Source organism: Anoplolepis gracilipes, chromosome 5 (assembly GCF_047496725.1).
Source record: "Anoplolepis gracilipes chromosome 5, ASM4749672v1, whole genome shotgun sequence".
Lineage (NCBI taxonomy): Eukaryota > Metazoa > Arthropoda > Insecta > Hymenoptera > Formicidae > Anoplolepis > Anoplolepis gracilipes.
The window spans coordinates 4,306,932-4,329,224 of record NC_132974.1 but is presented as its reverse complement, the minus strand read 5'-3'; the positions used below and the strand labels follow the sequence as shown (position 1 = coordinate 4,329,224).

Sequence of the window (22,293 nt, the reverse complement as noted above, 5' to 3'; positions counted from 1 at the left end):
CTGAATTTAATTGATTTTCTGATTGTTTTTCGATTACTATCCACAATTACAATGAAGGAATTGAGATTTTTTTCTGGAAAAAGTTTTCTCATACTTAAAGATATAATTAATAAGATAGATATTACGAGTCTGTCACGTAGTGAAAATTGAGTCTTGCTTGTCTTTCTTGACAAATATCGAGATGTAATTTTTCAAAAACGAAGATCGAACAATAAAACTTAATTATTCTGCTAATTTACGCGAAACAACCGGAGGAAATTCGAAGATAGGATAGACTCTTACAAAGCGAGTTATGAATCCGTCGCATCATTCCACGGACATTCATTTAAAATTCGAGTGGCGATGGTGCCCGTCGATAGTATAAAAGCCACTCTGAAAACTTCTACTCCAATTATTTCGGCACAATAAATATGTTAGTAGTGTTGATGACATTACGTATCGACATGTAAGCGTATCGACGAGCGTGCCATTTTTTTATACATCATTCGACGCGAGAATGGACTGAACCCGATCAATTATCTTATCTCACTTTATAATGAGACCCACGTTTTTGAGATAACCGTAATAATACCGCTCGTGATAGCTCTTCAATTCGTTCGGGAACGGCGCGCATAATCACGCGTGCTTACATTATCGAGAATCTGTATCGAGTAACCGCGAACATCCGCACACTGATCTCTTATTGATCTGATTTGCGTTACATTCATTTGCATAAATTGAATGCATCTTTTTTTTCTTTCTCGACATAATCTTCGTAAAAATTAGACAGTTGCAGCTATACAGAATAATCCAGATTTATTATACTCCTTTTAATCTGATTTTTGCAGGCGAATTTTCGTAATAATAATGTAAGGGCAATAATTACTGTGTTATAAGGTATAAGCCATTAAATGAAAATCAAGAGATTTTTGAGAATGCAGCTTCAAGGATAATAGATAACAAAACTTTATCATTCGTTTGATTCCAAATAAATTTTAATTTGTTAAAAATTTAATGTAAGAAAATTAAGTAAAAGAAAAAAAAGAAAATTATGGATCTAAGAGAACTTTTGTAATGGAAAAATTTTCAATTAATTAAGAACAAATTGAAGAGTGTGTCGAGTAGAACAGTCTATAAATATCATTGCAATTATTATCATGTACGATGGCGTAAATAAATGTAGGAATTTTAAATAATTGTCACGAGTGACACGAAAACGTTAAGTTGCGAATACAGCGCTTTAAACTGTGATGAGAATAAAACGTGTCGCGCGAATCTGTGTGTCACCGAGAAAATGCAAATATACATTCAAGTAACGGAGATTCCGCCGCCCACCTTTGGTCGCTCGTATTCGATTCGAAGAATGTAATCTGTTTCACGTTCTCGCACATGCGACTCTGTGCTTGCAAGGGAGCTTTGTAGTTGAAAAATTCTCGCCCAGTCAGTACGGATTCTTTTCAAGATATTCAGATCGAATAGCCTTTGCATATGCACATACAATGACTGTAATAACGATTCATTTCAGAATATTTGTTTACTTAATTTCAAATATATCTACTAATATCAAACTTTAAACAAACTGAGTTTTACGCGCAATGTATTTTTTTATTTAAGTTTTATTGACACATAAATAACAAAAAAAGTATTCGCAAAATTTGACATTAAATCTTTCAAAGTTTTCGAAATTTTTAGAAATTGATGGATTAAACTATATTTGTATCAGAAATTAAAAAGAAATAAAAATGTAAATTTCTAACATATTTCGTATGTTAGTTTAAATTTAAATAAAATTGAGTTAAACGCGATTTATTATAAACATATCACAATGTTTTATTATAGACTTTTCTAAAGATTATTTATTATTATCTTTATCGTTATTACTATACTATTTTAAAAATCAAAATAATATGAGAGAATCCAGACTCGCTGCTGTTTAATAGAATTTACATACGTGAATTTCCTCTTCGCCAGAGCCCATCTCATGGGGGGTGAGATATCCGTGGCATACACCTTCTCGAAGAGATGCGCCACGTGGGCGGTGGTTGTGCCATCACCTGCCCCGAGGTCTACTAAGGAATGCCAGGGACCCGTGAAGCCACTTGCGTCCATTAGCTTTTGAAATTGCTCGCTGGAGAACACGTGCATCGCGCCACGGCCGAGCAATCTGCGACAATTAAAAAAAAATAATTTTCATTATAACATCTATCCTACACAATCACAAAGTGTTTAATAAAATATCCTTTTACTTCTAATAATAATTCTAGTAATAATTTATATTTATAATTATTATATATATATTTATATATATATATATATATATATATATATAATTATTTTCAGACTTAGCAATTATTAATTTAAAACTTGAAAATGTGAAATTAGATAAAAAATAAAAACGATTATTATAAATATAAGAAGATGATCAAAATATTGTAAAGAATAATAGATATTTTCATTTTTGACAACTATTTTTGATCAAATTTTATGTCGTAGTAATCAATAATATAAATTGCATAAGTTATCGAAATAATTCTAACATTGGAAAATATATAATTTTATTTTAAAATTGATGATATAACGAGATAAATTCGTTAAAATGAAAAATTCATTTTAGTATGACATATTTAAGTAATCTATATTTTTTAAGATAAAAACTATATTTAAATATGGATATTCATGTTAATTTGTTAATACGTTAATACATGATGTTTCAATCAAATTAATTTGACGCGTATTTATTTTACTAACTTCTTTTTAACTTATTCTTTTGCTTTTTAAAGACATTGGGACAGAATCCGATCTTGCGGTCCTTCACTATCGATCGATCGAAGAAACGAACACCTGCATATAGAAATCGAATCCCTGAGGCATCTCTGAGACGGCAGCAGGTTGCCCCGCGGAATTCGTCGATGTCATTCCAGGGTAAAAGGAGGAGAGAGAACGGTGAGCGAGAAAAGGACAGGGGAATACGGCTGGCTTCCACCCCCATCCCTCGGCTTCTCCTCTCGTGTGCGGAGGCATCATGAGGAAAAAGGGGCGGGTTCATTTGAAAATACCGGAGTCGTCGCGACGTCGCGCGGCGCACGGTGATCCATCAATGCCGCGGAACGCGGGATTTTGATCGTGAATTCGGTTATCCCCGGCATTATAAATAAGGCGATGGTGGTCCAGAGGTTGCCCTCCTCCCACTCATCCTTCTCCGCGTTTCCTTTCCTCGTCCGTTTCGATTTCTTTTCTTTCTCCCTTCGGTTTCCTCTTTCCTTCTTCCGCACCGCCGTTCGGCTGTGGCCGGTGCCATCAATTAACGAGCACCTTCTGGCCCCATTGAATAATAAACAAGAATAAGAAAAGGAGTGAAGAGAAACGGAGAGCGCGACGAGAAACAGGGACGGAGAAGAAGGAAGAGGCAGGGACGACGGAGGGAAACTCGCGGACCCGGTTGGCGCATTGTTCGTAGCTTCGTATCGTCCAGCTTCTCTACCTTGTTCCTTCTTTCTGCGGATCCTTAAGTCACCCCTCTTCCTCTCTTTCCCATCTTCCTTCTTCCCGCTCCAACGTCGTATGTCGTTCCTATTCTCATTCCTGTTTTCTCTCCTCGTTCCTCTTTCCTGTTACTCTTCTCCCTCTTTCTCCTATTCTCTCTCTCTCTCTCTCTCTTTTTTCTTCCCTCTTTATCTTCCATGTTTCTCCTTCGTACACGTATCTTCTTTCTTCCATGTACCCTCTCCTTTTCTGGGCTTGTTTCCATTGTCAGCCACTAGCAGCAATCTCAGTATAGTCGCATCGTCCTCGCAATCTCCGTCGCGAATTCCGAGTGGAAAAGAACGAAAGAGAGAGACAGAGAAAGAGAAAGAAAGAGAGACACATTCACGCATACGCGTGCGTGTGGCCCTCAGTGATATATATGCGCGGTTCACAAATCAGGCCCCGCAGATCGCAGCGGCTTCGTCGGCGGCGCGAGCGACAATTAATTCGCCGCTTTTGCTCTCCCAGCTCCTCTTCTCTTGGGCTCCATTGTATGCGCATATCCACTCGCATACAATCCTCTCCCGCTTCCCCGCTCCCCATCCTTCCACCATATCTTCCTCCTCACTGCGATTTCGAATTTCCTCCCGTGTCCGTCTCTCACTCTCTCTCTCTCTCTTTCTTCTTCAAGTTCTGCGCGTTCTGTTTTATCAGACCATCTTTTTTGCCTCGTTCGAACTCGTCGGAGGCGATGGGGCATATCCCCAAGCCGTAAAAGCGCGGCTTTAATTCGGGCCCGGCGTCATGCGGTCTAGCTACGCGGTCACGCCATTGCCGCGCTTAAAAAAAGAAATGTCGAGAAACGTGCAACAATTATATCTGGAGATACAAGATACAAGATGACACTAATCTCAATCATATGTCATTATCAGACACTTGTAACAAATATTAAACTTGTCGTATATTTTTTTAAGAATTGTAAATAAAAAATTATAATTCTTATTTGTTCGTTAGAGATATTACTACGTTTAGATTTAATATAACTAAAAAATATTGACTAAAAACATTTATAAAATGTATATTGCATTATGTAATGATTATATTATGTAATGATTATATATACAGGAGATATATATTTTATTTTAAATAATATTGTTTATATCGTTGCGTTTTTTAGAAAATATTAAAATTAATTTTGAAATAATATTCACATGTATGTACGAGAACATTTCTTATCTTTAGAGTGATAAAAGAGCATAAATATTATAGATATAATATCATAAATAGATATTATAGATATTAACACAATATTATCAATAATATTAATTCTCACACATATTGAAGATTTCAAATGATATTATTAGACGATCCATTAATTGATAATTCAACGTATTCAATGAAAAAAGTTCAATCATGGATTATTTTCCGATATGAGAATCAAAATAAAGTTCGACAAACATTCCGTTCGTTAATACTCCTAACGCGTAACTTATCTATATGTTTAGGGATGCCAGTTCGAAATCGATTTAGGAGTAGATGCCACGGACGCTGATAGTCCGCTCGCCGGCGGCGAGGACAGGATAGCGCCGTGTACGGCCGATAAGGATCTCCCCACAGGACGATTATTTACAATTCCAGCCACCCACTCTCTCGGCCCGGGCGGTGCTTCAATTTTTGTCGCCGGACCGAACGCTCTGTCGGAGCTTAAAGCTTGGGCTTTTATCGGAGCGTGATGGCGAGGGGGGCCTCACGGTCATAAAATAGTCCGGAGAGCAGGCGAGCGAGCGAGTAGTGTTAAAGAGGCGCTCGGCGGAGGATCGTTTACCTAATAATAGCAATAATATGTAAATGCGATACGTATCGAGCCGCCATCGAAAGAACGCGCCGCGCGCTAAGGCGCCATTGTTTGCAAATCCTCGGTCGAGCGATCCGGCGATCGGCACCATGGTTGAGCCCTTTCTTCTCCTTCTTTCTCTTCGCTCGACGCGATTTTCTTCTTTCGCGCGCCAATATAAGTACCCTCGCCGGATATTACGCGTGAGCATAATCGTCACGCGCGAGCGATATCGATTCGCGGACGCGCGATGTACCTAGGGCGTAACGTAATCGAAGAGGATGTCAAATATCAGATGATTTACTGTTATTGGTGTCATTATTGACCCCACATTAGGCAAGATAAATCTTCTGTGTATTCTGAGATATGATCGCTCTGAGAAATAGTCATATCTAATTTTTTTAATTTTTTTTTTTATTGTCTTTTAATCAATCATAAATTAGTTAATAACACATGGGATGTAGTACGCTACTTTGAATATATTCTCATTATAAATTGACATTTTTACATTGAGAGAAAAAAGAATTTACGAAGCTGTAAGACTAATAAATAATATAAATAAATATATGCATACTTATTTCTTTTTTTCGCATTGATTGTATCGAAAATCATGTCGGAAGATTGTGCGTTAAGGACATTGCGCGTTAGTACACCTTAAAGGATTATAAGAGATATGTATATACATGTAGCACGATGATAACTCGATTGAATCTCGTCACGCTCGAGAGTACGCGCGACTCAAACGACCATTACGTATTCGCGTCATTAAGTGCGCGAACGAAATGTAATTCTGTAATATGGCGCGGGACGGAACTTTTCAGAGTTCGTCCTGAATGGATTAATGAACCGAGTGACATGGGATCTGATTGGGGCAACACTTAAGAAATCTGACCAGTCATCTTTACCTTCGTTTGTCGTCGTTTTGAACGGAGTTGCGTTTTGACCTTTCTCTCTTGCGCTTCCTTTTTTATTTTCTCGATGTCAATTCTCTCGTCAGTTCGTCCGATACGTTCAAATTCCTTCTGTATCATCGGACGAGATTGCTTTCGTTAATACATTCGTGTTATCACAGTTTAATGCGATGTAAGATTTATTTGTTTACCGCTGTTATTATAATATCTTATATATATATATATATATATATAGTCGATGTGTATAAACAAAATTTAATACATTAATTATTTAGAGATATTAATATCAATTTCTTAATTGACGAGACTTGATGTGAAAATGTACGTTGTAATTTTTTACATGTATAATATTTTTCTTTCATAATTAATAACGTTTTAGTTATAAAATGTTCCAGTAATACATTTTTTATACTTGAGCGATTAGATGTTAATTATACAATATATTTGGTGGTAGGACATTGTTGAGAAAAAAAATAGAATAGCTCATTTTCAGTATATCTTATGCTGAACAAAACTTGGTACCGGTAAATTCTCATGATATTACTTTCCTTAGATGCACTCAATCAATGTCCGCCAGCGTGAAAAATGTATTTTGAATCGGAGAAAGCAAAAGAGCTAGTAAAACTAGGAAAATTTCATAGAACATTGGCCATTGTCAAATGCAAGAAGTTATGAAAATTTTCTTTAAAGAAATCTTAAAGTCTAAATAAGCGTGAAACTATAGCTTTTATAAAACGATATAAATTATTCTCTCATTCTCAGGAATATAAAAAGAACATTTCCGCTGATGATCTGTTATATCCTTCTGTTTATTAATTATACCGTAAATGTTGATAAATTTGCACGGTTAAAAGTAAAACCAAATAATATGTGAAGATGGATGTCACACATTTGAAGTTTAACATTAAATAGCGTAAACGAGCCGGTACAAAGGTAAAAGGGCAATGTACGCGATAGTTGGCCGACGATATGTGATGAACAAAAATATGGCTAGGTGAAAGGACGTAAAAGGGAAGCGCGCGCGTGAAAGAAAGCGCACCGGAAAGGAACCGAGGATGCTTCGTTCTGATATCATTGCGCCCCATCTTCCCCGTAACCCCGTACCTTTCTCTCTATCCCTCTCGTCGAGATTATACAATCGACGTTAGCTCCACACGCAAGCATACACAAACACACATATACATGCTCACACAGGAGATGGCAGACGTGAATACGTATACAGAAGGTGCGCGTTTACTGTTGTACATGCCTGTAAACGCCGTAGCACCCACACAAGCGCACCTAACAAGTACGACATGCTTTGCGCGACGTGTGCGCTCTCGTAGTGACAATGTAAGTGGAGTCTTCGGCGAACATCGGCCACCTTCGCCAGCCGGTCGACTCGACTCGACTCGACTCGACGAGGGAGAGGAAAGCGACGGAGGGGGTGAATTTATTTTGTGGGGACCATCGCGCACGGCGGGGTCCGCTCTAGCGGGGGTGGGGATGTCACGGCACGAGAGTGAGAAAGAGACACGACGAGACACATGGACCGATCGGAGAATCGAGGAAGGGGATGGCGGAAAGAGAGCCGGAGGGGTAGAGGGAACCAAGGTGTATTTAGCATTCCCTGTACCGGCACGGCTTCTCGTTAGCTATCTTCTCTCTCTTTCTCTCTTTCTTTCCCTCCCTCCTTCCACTTTTGTCGGTCTTTCTTCGTTGACAGAGCACATAGAACGCGGGAACGAGTCCGCGAGATCCAAGGGGGTGGGTGTCAGGGATTGAGAAAGCGCGCGCGGAGGGGAAGTTGAGCGAACGTCACTCGAAGCTGGGGATGCTGGGTAGGCGTGGACCATGGACCACCCTGTCCACAGCAGTTGGAGGGGAGACCACGCCATCGCCGCCGTTGAAAGAGGGGCGGACGGACGAGAGGCGTCGAGGGGTAACAGAGGAAAGGAGGGATGAGAGGCACCGTGGACAATAATAATTATTATACACGCCAGAGTTTTGCTGTCCTTCGACAGGGGGTTGTCGGAGATTGGGGAGGTTGCGGAGAGAGGGAGGAGAAGGGAAAATGTCGGTGAACGAAGTGGGTGTCGGGAACGGTCGCCCGTTCTATCTCGCCCGGTTACAAGCGGGAAAAGGGAGGCGAGACGAAAAAGGGAAGGAGAAGGGAGTGATTCTTAAACGGGATCGTTATGCGAGTCTCTGCTCTCTTCCTTCTTCTATGTACTCTCTCTACGATTGCCTCCTCCTCCTCCTCCTCCTCCACCTTCTCTTCCTCCTATTTCTTGCTCTTCTCTCATTCCCCACCCCTGCTCTTATATACTTGGCCGCTCGTTTTACCCCTTAGATCTGCCGCTCCGCCACTCTACCACCACCCTCCCTTTCCCCTTGCCGTTGTACAGTGGACGCGCGCATATAGTACAGTGGACGACTCTGTGAATTCCTATTGGAAAAGAGTCTACACATACTCGTATGTATAGAAACGAGAGATTGTGTGCGTCTCTCTGCACGACACACAGATCACACGTCACATATCGAAGCTTGAGAGCAGACGCAACCCCTTTGGTCTGTCGCTATCTGGCCTTATGAAACACCTTGTTCCTCGCTTCGTTCCGTTTCGTTTCGTTAATTTTGTCAGTTTTCGTAGGGGTGTTTTAAAACTTTTTTCTTACATTTCTTATCTTTTTTATCTCTATTTCTTGTTGCAAAACTGTCAATTATTAATGCCAATTAAATCAATTTTTATTAATGTAAGTTTTAGTTCTATATATATGTATGTATTTAATGTCGCAGAAAATTCATCAATATAGGTCAATCTTTTCAGAAATTTTATTGTAAAAAAAAAAGTACGCAACATGACTGCAAAATATCAAGTTGCTTTATTCGTGTAACGTGACAGCGAAGGCGGTCGTTAATTTCGGCTGAAGTCGCGCGACGCCATCGGATTTTTCAAGCGGACGGGAAGTCGAAGAGGACGAGGCGCACACTATTCGCTAGGGAAATATACACTTTTATAACTCGTTTCTCTCCTTCCCGGCACTGGCTACGGCAAATCCCTCTCTTGACGGGGACATTTCTGAATTTTAGACGCCTTAAACAACGTGATTCGCGTACGAGCGTCGTGCGTACTGTTGTCATGTCGTAAAAAGAGAAAGACAGACATCTAATCTCGTTAATTTCCATTCAAAGATATCGTGAATGCTTATGAAATTGTAATATTGAAAAATAAGCATCTTATACTATTAATTAAAAATGCAGAGAATACTTTTGTGATCGCGTATATTTTTTCGAATTTTTATTAGAAAGAAATTAAGTTCAAAAATTAAGGAATAAAAGAACGATTAATTTATGCAAATATATACATATATTTATAAATTTAGAGAGTACGTATCGTGATTACTTTCGAGTAATCTCAGAAACGGTTAATTAGAATGCACTGCAACTAAAGAATTAAATCTTGATTTCGTTTCAGGATAATATCCTTATCCGCGACAGTCGAGACGACGCGCTGGCATGGGTATGAATCAGGGGATTTATTATTTAACCGGACATATTTAGCAGCGCACGTAGCAGACAGGGACATATCCGTCCTCCTTGGCTGTGCGCTCGTTTCGGAAGCATATGTATGTACATGCGAGCGGCAGCAACTCGGATGCAGCAGCGGCATGTGCATTATGCACTGACAGACTCGGCAGAGCCGAGCCGAACTCCGTGCGCTTGCATGTCTGCACTCGGGTTGCATGTTCATCCTCATTAGTCACACACAGAATAAGGATGATTGGAAAATACGTTTCCAAAAATTTGATTGTATAAAAAAAATATGTTCAGTGATATCGTCATTAAATCCGACGAGGTGTCACTGTTGAAAGAATATATTTTTAATATAGAATGAAAGACATTATATTATCGTGGAGATTAATTAAATTCGACATACAAAAGTAATTTCAATATTATTATTTTAGGATAAATACATTAGAATGGAGCAATATAAATATGAAAAATATATAATAGAAATTAAATAATATTAGAAAAGTATTTCGTATCGTCAAAATAAAATATTTTTTACGATATGTAGTACCTATTCTATGTAATATATCTTGCAATATTAAATATTATATGCACAATAATCCCAATTATTGTTTTGACAAGTCTTGACAATATTGTAATTATATTTTTAATATTATCAACATTATAGAGATTAATTAATGTAGTGAGTAGGTTGTATTACTTATTACAATTGTTTTGCAATATTATATTTTCTAGTTTCTAATGGTTTTATCCTTTTTGTATCACGTTACATTTTCATGCAATGAATGTGTGAAATATTACAGTAATGTGAGTTTATGTAAGGTTACATGATTGATAGTTAGTAAACTGCATAAAAAAGAAAAAAACAGAGCAAAGCAACAATGCTGTATTATTACGCGCATCGCGTGCGTTGCAAAGATAAAGGGTGAATTTTAAAAAGACTCCTTGAAAAGAAACGCGCTACTTTTTCATCACGTTTACCTAGCATTTCCTGGAAAGAATCGATTAATATGTAAGTAACGAGGCTTGTTATTGTTGTACGAAAAGCATCTTCACTTCAACTTCGTTGTCATATTCTATTGTATCTCTGTGAATTTATAGAATGTTTATTATAGAAAAAGTAAAAGAAATGTTATATAATTTCGTTTCTTAAAATATTACATATGTCATAATATATCTGATGGTTTAAGAAATATTTTTCCCCCAATTTTTCTTTGAAATTTACTGGAAATATCAAATTGTTTTCTTCTTCTCATAATTTTGTCTTGTGTAAGGCAATTTGAATAAATAAATAAATAAATAAATAAAATATCTTTATCTTATATATATATATATATATATATTTTAAAAAGATTGCTCTCTTTCTAGCGATATGTAGTATAAATTCTTATGTATTTAATTAATTATATTAATAAATGTAGTATTAAATATACATTTTTAAGAGTATTAAGATATAAAAAGAGAGAGAAAGAGAAAAAGAGATATTTTTTATAACATTTACATATAAATATATAATAGTTATATGTGTATATATATATATATATATATATACACACACACACACATTCACATTACATTATATAATTTTGTTGATAATTTATGTCTTATTATGTTCTGTCCTTGTTTTAGTATGCACAAATAAAGTGGTTTTAATAATGAATGTTAATTGATTTGTCTGAGGTAGCAATTTCATTTGTATGCATTTATACGTAGTTCTACGAAAATAATGTTGAGGCAAATCAATATCGTACGACTAGTGCGCGTATCAGTTTCGATAGCAAGCACGTTATATATTCTGTAATTAATAAAGCATATTGTATAATTGTTTGTCACAGAATTTTGTACAGCTATTTGTATTTATCAAAGTACAAAATTACAATAACTTTTAATAATTTAAAGTAGCTATATTATCATCATCATTTAAAATTAAATTGTAAATAAAACAGCTATCGTTTTTTCTTATAGAGAATAATAAGCTAATTCACACACATACATTAATACCTATATACAAAAATAGAGATTATATACAAATATAAAAAATTCAGTATATATAGAATGTCAGAATATCACTTTATCGTGATTTGAAAAGCAACTTTAATTTCTTTTCGAAATAATCTATTCGCTAATCAATTAAGCGAATCTTTATCTTAAGAAGAAAATGGAGGCACGAACAAAGTCACGCGCAGGAAACACCCCTTTCGCGGTTACGGAAGGACACGAATCCGCCCCTTTCCTGGCGCATGCCGTTTCTCCAGAAAGGGTTAATGAGTAATTAACAGAGCGCAAACGCGCGCCGGCGCGGTACAACGTCTCGTCGGGCGGTTCTGAAATAATCCCTCGGCGCGCCACTCCTCCTCGTAATTACTGGTCATAACTGACCGAGAGACAGAGCGAGATCCTGGATCGTCGGGTCGAGTCGATTTTCCGAGAGGGTGAACGAGGCGGCGCCGATATTGCTTTTCCGCTCGGCGCGCGAGAACTCGCGCCTGCGCCCCGTCGTTAATTACACGCGGGAGAGGGTTGCCAATCGGAGGAAAAGCCACCCCTCGCGCAAACGCGTTAATGATAATTACTGACCAATTGGGCCGACGCCGTCGTGTCGTGGCGGACCAATCCCAGGATGCTGCCCGGAAAGAAAGGAAAAGCGAAAGAGAAAAAGCAGGCTCGGAGGTGGTTCGGGGGTGGCTCGAAAGTGGTCGATCGCGGAAACGGTAACTTCGAGTATATACAATGTATAAAAAGTTGCTGACGATGTAAGTAATATTATGAGAAAATTACTGGAAATAATATAATATTGCTTACGAAAATTTAATAATCAATTGAATATATTGAGAAAAAATTTTATCATATCAAAGAGTGACAGTTTAAAAAAAAAATGTAATAATAACTATGAGTATAAAATATTATTTGTATCGATAATTGATAATTGATTGCAAGTTCTAATTGTCTTGATAAATTTAGTTAACATGTTTTTAATATGTTAAATATGCGATTTACTGTTAGTATTTCAAAAAATATATATACAATTCCTTCTTTTAAATAAACTATATAGGATAGTTATAAGATTGTTAAAGACAAAGCTTCGGTCTCGTGAAACCGCATTTCCACTGTGTTTCGCTTAACGTCGTCACTTTTCTTTTAACGCCTGGCCGCAGCACGATTTTTATGACCAACGATGAGGTCAATGCATCCGGAAAAAGTGCATATTGTGCGTTACGCATCAACCAATAAATAGCGAAGCGGAATGTAACGCGTCGCGTTTTGCTCTTACTGTCTCATCCTCCCTCGATAATTTCTTCCTGGTAATACGTGTGTTACGAGCGCGACGATGGCTTGTTTCCGGAAAATTATCGTCTAAACCGTCAGCAAATTATAAAAAAAAAAAAAAATAAAAAAGTTTGCGGTCCCTCGCGCATTATTATTCCTTCGTGGCTTCTTTTCGCTCATTAAAATCGAATTTACCTCGTGGCGCTCGAATGTGCCATACGTGTCCGCTCATTTGTCTCATATTTGGCATATAGCGACAGACACGAACATACAGGACAGATACGAACTGTAATGTGAGAACAATGTACCGAATGGATATGGCGAATAAATACTTGAACGTCATCCAATAAATGCGGACATATGCGAGAATTAACAATAATTATCTGAAAATAGTATTATTGATATTAATTATTCTAATAATTATTAGATTTAATTGGATCGTTAGAAACTTAAAGAATTTCTTGTTCAAGTGGAAAAATTTTCTACTATACATTGTATTAAATGATAAAAAAGATTTCTCATAAAAAAAAAAAAATTACAATTATCGTAGATTAATAATCATTTAATTTTCACGCAAACAAAAAAAGTAATGTGTACGTGTGTTTCTAAAAGATCTCTTATTGCAGGATTATTTAATAAAAATTTTCAACGACAGAGTTAAATGCATCGAGTTAATGGCTTTAAAGTACTCATGATGAAATCTATCACAATCGCGCGCACATATAATTTCCGATAATAAAGTTTTAAATTGTTTTGTTCCGTCTTTTTTATTATCACGTAACTTCTCGTGTTTACTTTCTACACGCCGTAATATTCAATATAATAACCACAGACTCAGATGCATAAAATTTATTTTTAACATAGAGTAATATTGCATATATTAAGCAAGCGATATTCATATTTATTTATTATCTATAGTTGGAATATTATTTATATATATTTCAATTAAAATTTAATATATTAATATATAAATAATTATTTAAATAATCTCTGCAATATTAATGGCACATCGAGTTGATGATAGTTAAAATCGATAGTTACTGTTTATATAATTAATTTATCTTAATCTCAAATGACTCTCCAAGCTATCGCTGAATGAAATATATCATCTGTACATGGAGAAAAGGAGCCGGAGGTCCGATCACCTTTTAGAAGTCAGATCCAGATAGAGGGGAGGTCGAAGAGAAGACAGGGAGGTAACAGGTGGCGCGCGGAACTAAATACCCCTTTCCTTTCCCTCACTCGCTTGCCCCACTACCGGTGATTCCTGTCGGTCCCATACAGGTTGAGGCCCTAAGACAAAAACTAGCTACTGGATTCCGTCTCTGGCCGCGATGCCTGATAATCCCGCTCCCTCAGCCTCTGCTCCTCTCGTCGGCCTAACTACGCTAGAATCTCAGCACATCATTTTCTCCTCTTCATTTTCTTCACATGAATCGGCTACCGAATGATTAACCCTTTGACTGGCGCTCGCACTATCAATCTGTCTGTTCCGCTGAATCGCGATTTTATGATTTTCTTCATATTAGATTGATATTACAGGATGTCTTATCACTCATCAGTTGAATTATCAATGGTTAGTATCTATATCACTGATTATTTTATAATTGCAAATGATAATACTCGCAGTGCTAAAGTAATACACAATAATGATCAGGTAGAATATAAAGTAAAATTGTAAATAATTACCATATTTTTATTACGTTTATATTTCTAATTGCTCTTAATGAAAATAGAAAATTTTTCATTTCCGTATAAATTAGCCATTTATTTATTTATTTATTTATGACAATCACAAGATCTTACCACGCCACATATATTATTTTTCCCTTTATGGCTAGTTAAACTTGGTACTTGGTGCACCGATCAAACAATGATTCTGACAGGAACCGATAGTAAGCCAAATGCGAGTAACAGCAGAGTTGCGAAATTACATATCGGACCGTCTCTCTCTCTTATTAGACGATCAGAAAGCTCAAATCCGGGATGCATTTGCAGTCTGTGCGCGCATTCTCTCGATAGCAGAATGTTAAAACGAGAGCGTCGAGCTGGTAATTACGCGTGTAATCTCACGGGAGAGAGGCGCGCGTCCTGTGGTATATAACAACCAAATTTGCATCGAAATACAATCAGAGAAACGAGGAGAACTCTTTCTTCGCCTTATGCGCGGTCCCACCCGAATCGGGAAAGATTTCTGGGATCGGCAATTAACAGTAATAACGCATTCCGCCGCGCCAATCAATGTTAATTAACATCGGTCAAACGAACTCCTCCTCCCCGCGAGAAAAAAACGCGAAAACGAATCCCTCGCCGGGAGTTCTATACGTGCAGATACACCTGCGCGCGTTTGCCAATCCGGCGAAAATTGCGCGCAATTTGCGCGAAAATAAAATCAAAATGGACGGGCACGACGCGCGCACGGCGGATTCGAAAAGGCAGCCTGGAGTTCTCGCCAGGGCGGATGCACGCTTCGAGTGGCTAATTTTCTACCTTCTCTCTTCGCTGCCCCCTCTCACCCCCACCGATCCCTTCTCTACTTGTGATTTCTCGTCCTTTTCCCGCGCGGTATCTCCTCTCTTTCTTTATCTCTCTCTCTCTCTCTCGAGGACGAAACGACGACCAGTACTTTGATGGAGGACATCTCGCCGCTAATTATGATTAATTTGTGAGACGAGCGTGCGAGGACCTCGAACTCGAGAGCTACCGAGGGCGCAGGGGATCAGGATGCAGAAGGGAAAGGGCTGAAGAAAGAGGGGAGAGGACGTAATTAATATTCTCAGCAGGACAGCGTTGCAACGTCACGTGAACGTCACCCAGGTGACTCCGTCGATGATTTCCCCGTTCCGAGTGAGGCTCTTTCGGTCCGCGTAATTACGCGTTCGATATAATTGCATGATGATTATTCACGACTGGTTATCCCGCGTGTCATTAATGCGCGCGTTATTAGACGCGAGCGAAAGCGCTCGATTGCGTTTGGAATGAAAATTACGCGTTGATATATAAATTTAACTCCTTTGTTCTGCAGCTTTATGCATCTGTAGCTTGAGGGGCAAACAAATTTTTTTAAAAATCTATAAATTGAGAGATTTTGTCGGATACGTTGTGAAACAAATAAAAGTACAGTTTTCTCGATTCTATAATTTCACGGCTTCTTTATTCAATAGATTATCGCTGCATCTTGAATTAATTTTGAGCAGTGGATTTATTTTACGAATGTTTTATTCATGTAAACGATGTATGTGTACTTATAAAGGGTAACGCGTATTCAGATAAGACCGTTTCCTCGAAATGAATTAATAGGCACGCGATATAATCTCGCGATAGTAATTCGCGACAACGATCTCGCTTTAATGTGTGTATTATTAAAGACAAAGCGCCTCTGTAAGATTATAAAAGATTGCGATTGCTCAAAATAAATAGAAGTATATAATGTATATTTGATTCTTAAATACACTGTTTGTTCCGTATTTTTGATTCTTTAAATTTTGAATTCCATTAATTTTATGTTACAATTTTAAAAATTACAGATCTCTGACTCTATAAATATTTTATATTTTTATTTAATTTTACACTCGGATTATTTCTTTCATATTATGTTTATCAATATTTTATGTATTCAGAAAAATTAAAATCTGTAAGAAGGAAAAGGAGACTATATAAGTGGTCTGTCAATTAAAGTCGCTAGACTTCTGATTGAATTCAATATAATTGCGCGATCATTATTCATGATTGGTCAGCTACTTTCTTTAATGCGCGCATTGTTAGACAATAGTGTTCCTTGAATTTATAAAAAAAAAAAATGTAATATCTTGAGGATTTGGCATTGAGAAAATAATTTTTATTGGATTAGGTACATTATAAGAATATTGTAAAGATTAATATTTAAACAGCTGTACAAAGTTACACAATACCGACGTAGTTTCCATATTTACTCTTATTTAAATATTTTGCAGTCTCGAAATATACCATAATTGTATGCTCGGTATAACTGCGTATTAACAATTATTGTTAATTACTGCTTAATACGAATTAAATTGTGCTGATGTCACGAGGCCACGATGATTTTATCATTTTTCAAATAGCATCTGATCGTAATTATAGGTCTAACGTAATTATGAATAATTATCAATAATTATTTATTACTTCGAGGTCAATTGACGCTGCGTGGAATTGAAAACCATTTATAAACTTCTGACAAGAAATTCTTCCAAGTAATAATCGCCGATTTCATGAAATTATACTGTGCTTATAATCAAAATATAATTATCGAAAATAATTCCGAGAAACGTTAATTAAGACTTCAAGGTGAATACTCATAAAAAGAACATAATTTTTCTTAATAATAGGTAGTATAATGAAGCTATGGAAACACTTTAGTGCATTATATATTCATTATTACTTATATGAGTTTGTTTACTGGCGGGTTATATTTTTATACTTTTTACTATTATACGCGAAATTCTCTGCAACAGATATAATTTTATATTCATATAAAATTAGCATTCTATTTTTAGATTCTCGAATTGATTCGATAACTGATAGAGATATATTAGAAATTCTATGACTTTCTGTGAAAGAGTCAAAACTCTATCATCTCATATTGAAATTTTATTTGAATAATAGTTTCAAAGAGAAATTCAATATTATACATATATATATTTTTTTATTTATTAATATAATCAAATTGAAGATGTGCTCTGCCCATTTTGGACGTGACTAGTATTATCGATTCATAATATAGTATATCGGTGATTATATTATATTACACCAACCAATTTGCGTCTAAAGGGTAAGAGGGAGGGAAGGAAAAGGGAGTTTACAATGGCGTGGCGAAAGGGTTAATTACGTGCATCTTGGCGATGACGAAGATAAATACCTAAGTGTGATTGCTAGTAGTAAAATTGTCGAGTTTCCGATCAGCTGGTTCCACTGTGACTAAAGTTCCTCAATGTGTCGACCACGAGAACGGTGCTCATTTAAACTCATCGCGAAATTGCATTGGATTCGGTTTATTCGTAGTACTGACGAATCAATAAACACAAAACAGAAAAAAAACTTATTCCTCGTAACTATGGATTATTATTCTTTGTTAGACTGGTGAACGAACGTAGATTATCTCACATTTCTCCGGCCCGATGCCAACGATTTGATTTAAATTCGTGTCGCGTAGTTTACGCGATACTTCACATGTCTCGATCGCAGATATTTCTCCTATGTAAATTATGTATATGTATAAAGTATGTATATACGCTATGTCTTTCTATACCAAACATATGTGTTTCAGGATTTTGACAGTTAATGATATCCTTTCTACAATTGACTCTTGGATGAAAGAAATTTCTCCTTGTGTTGTTCATTAAATTTCTTAGCTTTCTCTTTTATACACATACACACATACTTTATTATTTATGATTAATTTATAAAATATTATATATATATATATATATATATTGATACTAATTTATATCACCAGTAATGAAAATTATACAATGATTTATTTATGCGACCAAACTGGCAAATCAAATTTATTATTAAAAAGTTGACATCAACGACGTTTCGACTTTTGGTTTAGGTCCTTTTCAAGTCTTGATTGACGCTGACGGTTGAGGTGTTACAGATCGAACATTAAGTTTATACGTCAAAAAGTCGACTTTCTGATGTGTAAGTTTAATGTTCGATCTGTAACATCTCAACCATCAGCGTCAATCAAGACTACCTAAACCAAAGGTCGAAACGTCGTCGATGTCAATCTTTTAATAATAAATTTGATTTGCCAGTTTGGTCGCATAAATAAATCATTGTATTATATTGAAAATTTTCTATTTAAAGACAATGCATCTAAGACTATTGTTAGAAAATATTTCCAATTTCGTTTTTACATGTATAAAGACCAATATAATTTCATACTCTCTCTAATTCTTGTAAATATTCCATATTCTTGTACTTATTTACTTGTTCTGTTTAACTAATTAATAACTTCATATATTTTCGAAATAAATATTCTTCTAGCCTGCTAATTATTTTCCTAATGACATTATCGAAAACAGCAAATTATTTTTTTCAAAAAATCAGCTAAATAAAAAATGTTAATCAATGAAAGAAGAAAAGAGAGAAACGAAAATTGTAAAGCTGTTAAGAAGAGTTTGCAAAAAATATCAGACAGATCAATACTTTAACACTTTTGAAAAATATAATCTTTATCAATTAGATTCACATATTTTCGAATATTTATCAGAGCCCAAGAGCAATTTCTTAGAAATGACTGTCGATCTTTCGCACTCTTGCTCAGCAATCCGACTCACAAAACCGACCAAGCAAAGGTGTCACGCCTAGTAGCCGTGGCTAGCCTCCCGTGTCGAGAGAAATTTTAATAAACGGTTGTTCGGTACACGTTGATCCCGCGCGCATAACGTACGCGGCAAAGTGTGGAGGTGTTGCCTGGTAGCCGGTAGGACGACGCAGCTGAGGGGGAGAGGTTAATCACCCACGCTGGATTTTAATAAACGGTTCGGGGGGCAAACAAAGCTGGCCATCAATAACCACGGCGTTGCTTCTCTCTCTCTCTCTCTCTCTCTCTCTCTCTCTCTCTCTCTCTCTCTCTCTCTCTCTCTTTCTTTCTTTCTTTCTCTCATCCTCTCTTGTTCATATATGCTTCATCTTACTCCCTTCTTTCCAACACCGAGGCTTCAACGGCCCACCACGCCAGGCTGACCGACCTGCGGCCATGCCAGGGCCTTTGCCACCAGCTTGTCGAGCCTCGCAGCGGACAGCGAGATAGGCGGAGATCGTATCTCCGTGGTTATTAATTAACCGGCGAGAAGGGAAGGCCCCCTTTCATCACCTCGCAAACGATCTCGCCTTCAGCGAAAGAGGGCTTTCGGCCTTGCCCTAGCATATAGCTGCAACTCGGGGACTTTTCGCTTGATAAATCCGATTTCGTGTCCAAAGGGACAGATCGTTACGAATGTGAGTGGAATTCATCGAAATTATGCATTGCACGTGTTGTTAAGCATATCGGAGATTTTCGAATATCTAACGAGACGCGATTATGCAACTATTTTATTAGTTTATACGAAATGTATGAGCAATGAAGAATATTAGTTACGAATAGAGAGACAGTGTTATAATATTTTATTATTTGAAAAATTAAAAAAGGTAAATATCGTTTTTTTGTATCTTATTTTATCTTAAAAAATTGTAATATTTTATATTACATTTATGAATAAGAATTTTAATTATTATCAGCATCAAAGAATATCAGAAATGTATTGTATAATACAAATAAGCATAACTTTGTTATTGGCTGTTTAAAAATAATTCTTGTACTTATTTTAATTATTAATAAAAACGCATGAAAAATATATATAAAAGAGATATTTTTACAACAAATGTAATTATCTTCTACGATATAAAGTTTACAGAAAAAGTAGAATTTAATTTAACGCGATTTGCGCATTCGAGATATCTCACGGAAAAATCAATACGAGACAGTGTAGATAATGAGCACTTACCCATTTATGGATGTTCGACTGATGAACCAGGATAAAGCCGAGCGGGCTAACGAGTGCCAAGCTTGTAGGGGCAACGAGTCGGATCTCTCTGCGGATCTCACGAGGAAAATTTCGGCGGCTTTGTCGGGCTGGTCGGCATTGGGACCGATGCCGAGTGGAATCCAGAGGTCCAGCAAGTCTTCTCTGATCTTGCTTTTGTCCACTCTATACCACTGTAAAAATATATTACATTTTTTCTTCAATAATGAATAAAATTAGTGCAAATTTATTTTATTGAGATTTTCACACAACACTATATAAATAATGATATAAATATTATTTGTTAGTTTCATTTTAATATTAACAACTCAATTAATAAAAATTAATTTTATATGCGTAATGTGTTGGATATTTTTTAAAATTTATAAGATAAAAGTTATTTTCTACAATAAATTTTTAGCTTTATAAAACTCTATAATTTTATGTAAATGTAGTCTATACAGTTTCTTATGTAATTATATTTCAAGAAAAGAATATGATACTCGAGATATAATGCCTCAATGAAAATTGATTTTCTCAGAATTTTGTGCAATCTTATGGACGAAATCATTCGATCGCTAAAATCATCGCGCCGTACAAAGTACATCAATTTGCGGGAATAAAATTCGTGAAGCTCCAACACATTCCATTAACGTCTCACCGGGTGGGCCACCGAAAATGTATTTCTCGCTTCATTACAACCGCATATTACGATATTAACGATACATATATTCTTCGGTCGTGAATCAATTTTTCCCCTCGAAACCACACGACATTTCAAGAGTTCGCGCAATTACGTGCTACCGGATTTCTTCTCTCATTTCTTTCCCTCGCTTTTGGAAATTACATACATCACCGACGGGAGGACATTCATCGTTCAACCGTTCGGTTCGACCACGCGGAGTATTTCGACACGTTAATACCCGAAAATAAAAACTCGAGATCTTATATTTCATTATAAAGCGCCGCGTGACCGGGAAACGGTTCGCATTGCGTCAGTTGAATATTTTTCGCTTCATTATCAAAGGTGCGTATCGCGACATTAACGATACTCTCTTCGCTCCGCGTCCACCAAGAGAACCGCGAAACGCCACACAGTCCGAAAAGCAATTATGTTGACCGGTCGGTCGGTCCACCGGGCTCTGCTCTACACGACAGATATCCGATTTCACCGTCAGCTTCCGAGAATAAGAACCAATTACGCGGCCCCGGGGCATTAAGGAATCGATCTAATTTGCGCGCGCGCGGCGCGGCGCGGGGCGGAGCGGCGGCTATTAATGGCGAGAGAGCCGGCCGATGAAATTATACGAAAATGTAATCAAGGCGCTTTTTGTCTCGTTTCGCTCCGAGCAGGGCAGAAGCGTAATTAGGAATGCTTTTGCGCCTCGCGACGGGGGACACTTGTTGCTCGCTCCGCTCCGCTCAGCTCCGCTCAGCTCCGCTCCTCTCCCGCTCCCTCATTTTCTCTCGCCTCCGTCTCACTTTATCTCTTTTTCTTCAATTTCGTCCTTCCGTCTTCCTTCATCTCGTTAATCGCTACTTCTCTTTCTTTTCTCCCCCTCCCCCTTCTCTTCTCATTGTAAATCTCTCTTTCTCTCTCTCTCTCTCTCTCCCCTCGACCTGTTCTCGCACGGTTCTTCGGTAGTCGAGCAGTCGAAAAACGAGAAAGAGCCAGCGAGGGAAAAAAGCCGGGAGATGGAAGGACCTCGCCACAGAAGGAGAGTAATTAACACCCAGGTGCGCGGCCCTAAGAAGTCGTTTATGGATTGCTCGGCTGCCGCGGCCGCGTAGCCGA

The 22,293-nt window shown here is 37.2% G+C and overlaps 1 protein-coding gene across 1 annotated transcript in view; it reads right to left on the bottom strand.

The window, feature by feature from the left end:
* The window catches only part of LOC140665786 (protein-L-histidine N-pros-methyltransferase), a 34,220-nt gene that overhangs the window by 1,213 nt on the left and 10,714 nt on the right, over positions 1-22,293 (bottom strand). The window contains exons 2-3 of the mRNA XM_072892328.1: positions 20,481-20,692; positions 1,931-2,143 (exon numbers count right to left, since the gene is read on the bottom strand). Coding sequence (XP_072748429.1) covers positions 1,931-2,143; positions 20,481-20,692 — 425 coding nt within the window. The remainder of the gene's footprint in view (positions 1-1,930; positions 2,144-20,480; positions 20,693-22,293) is intronic.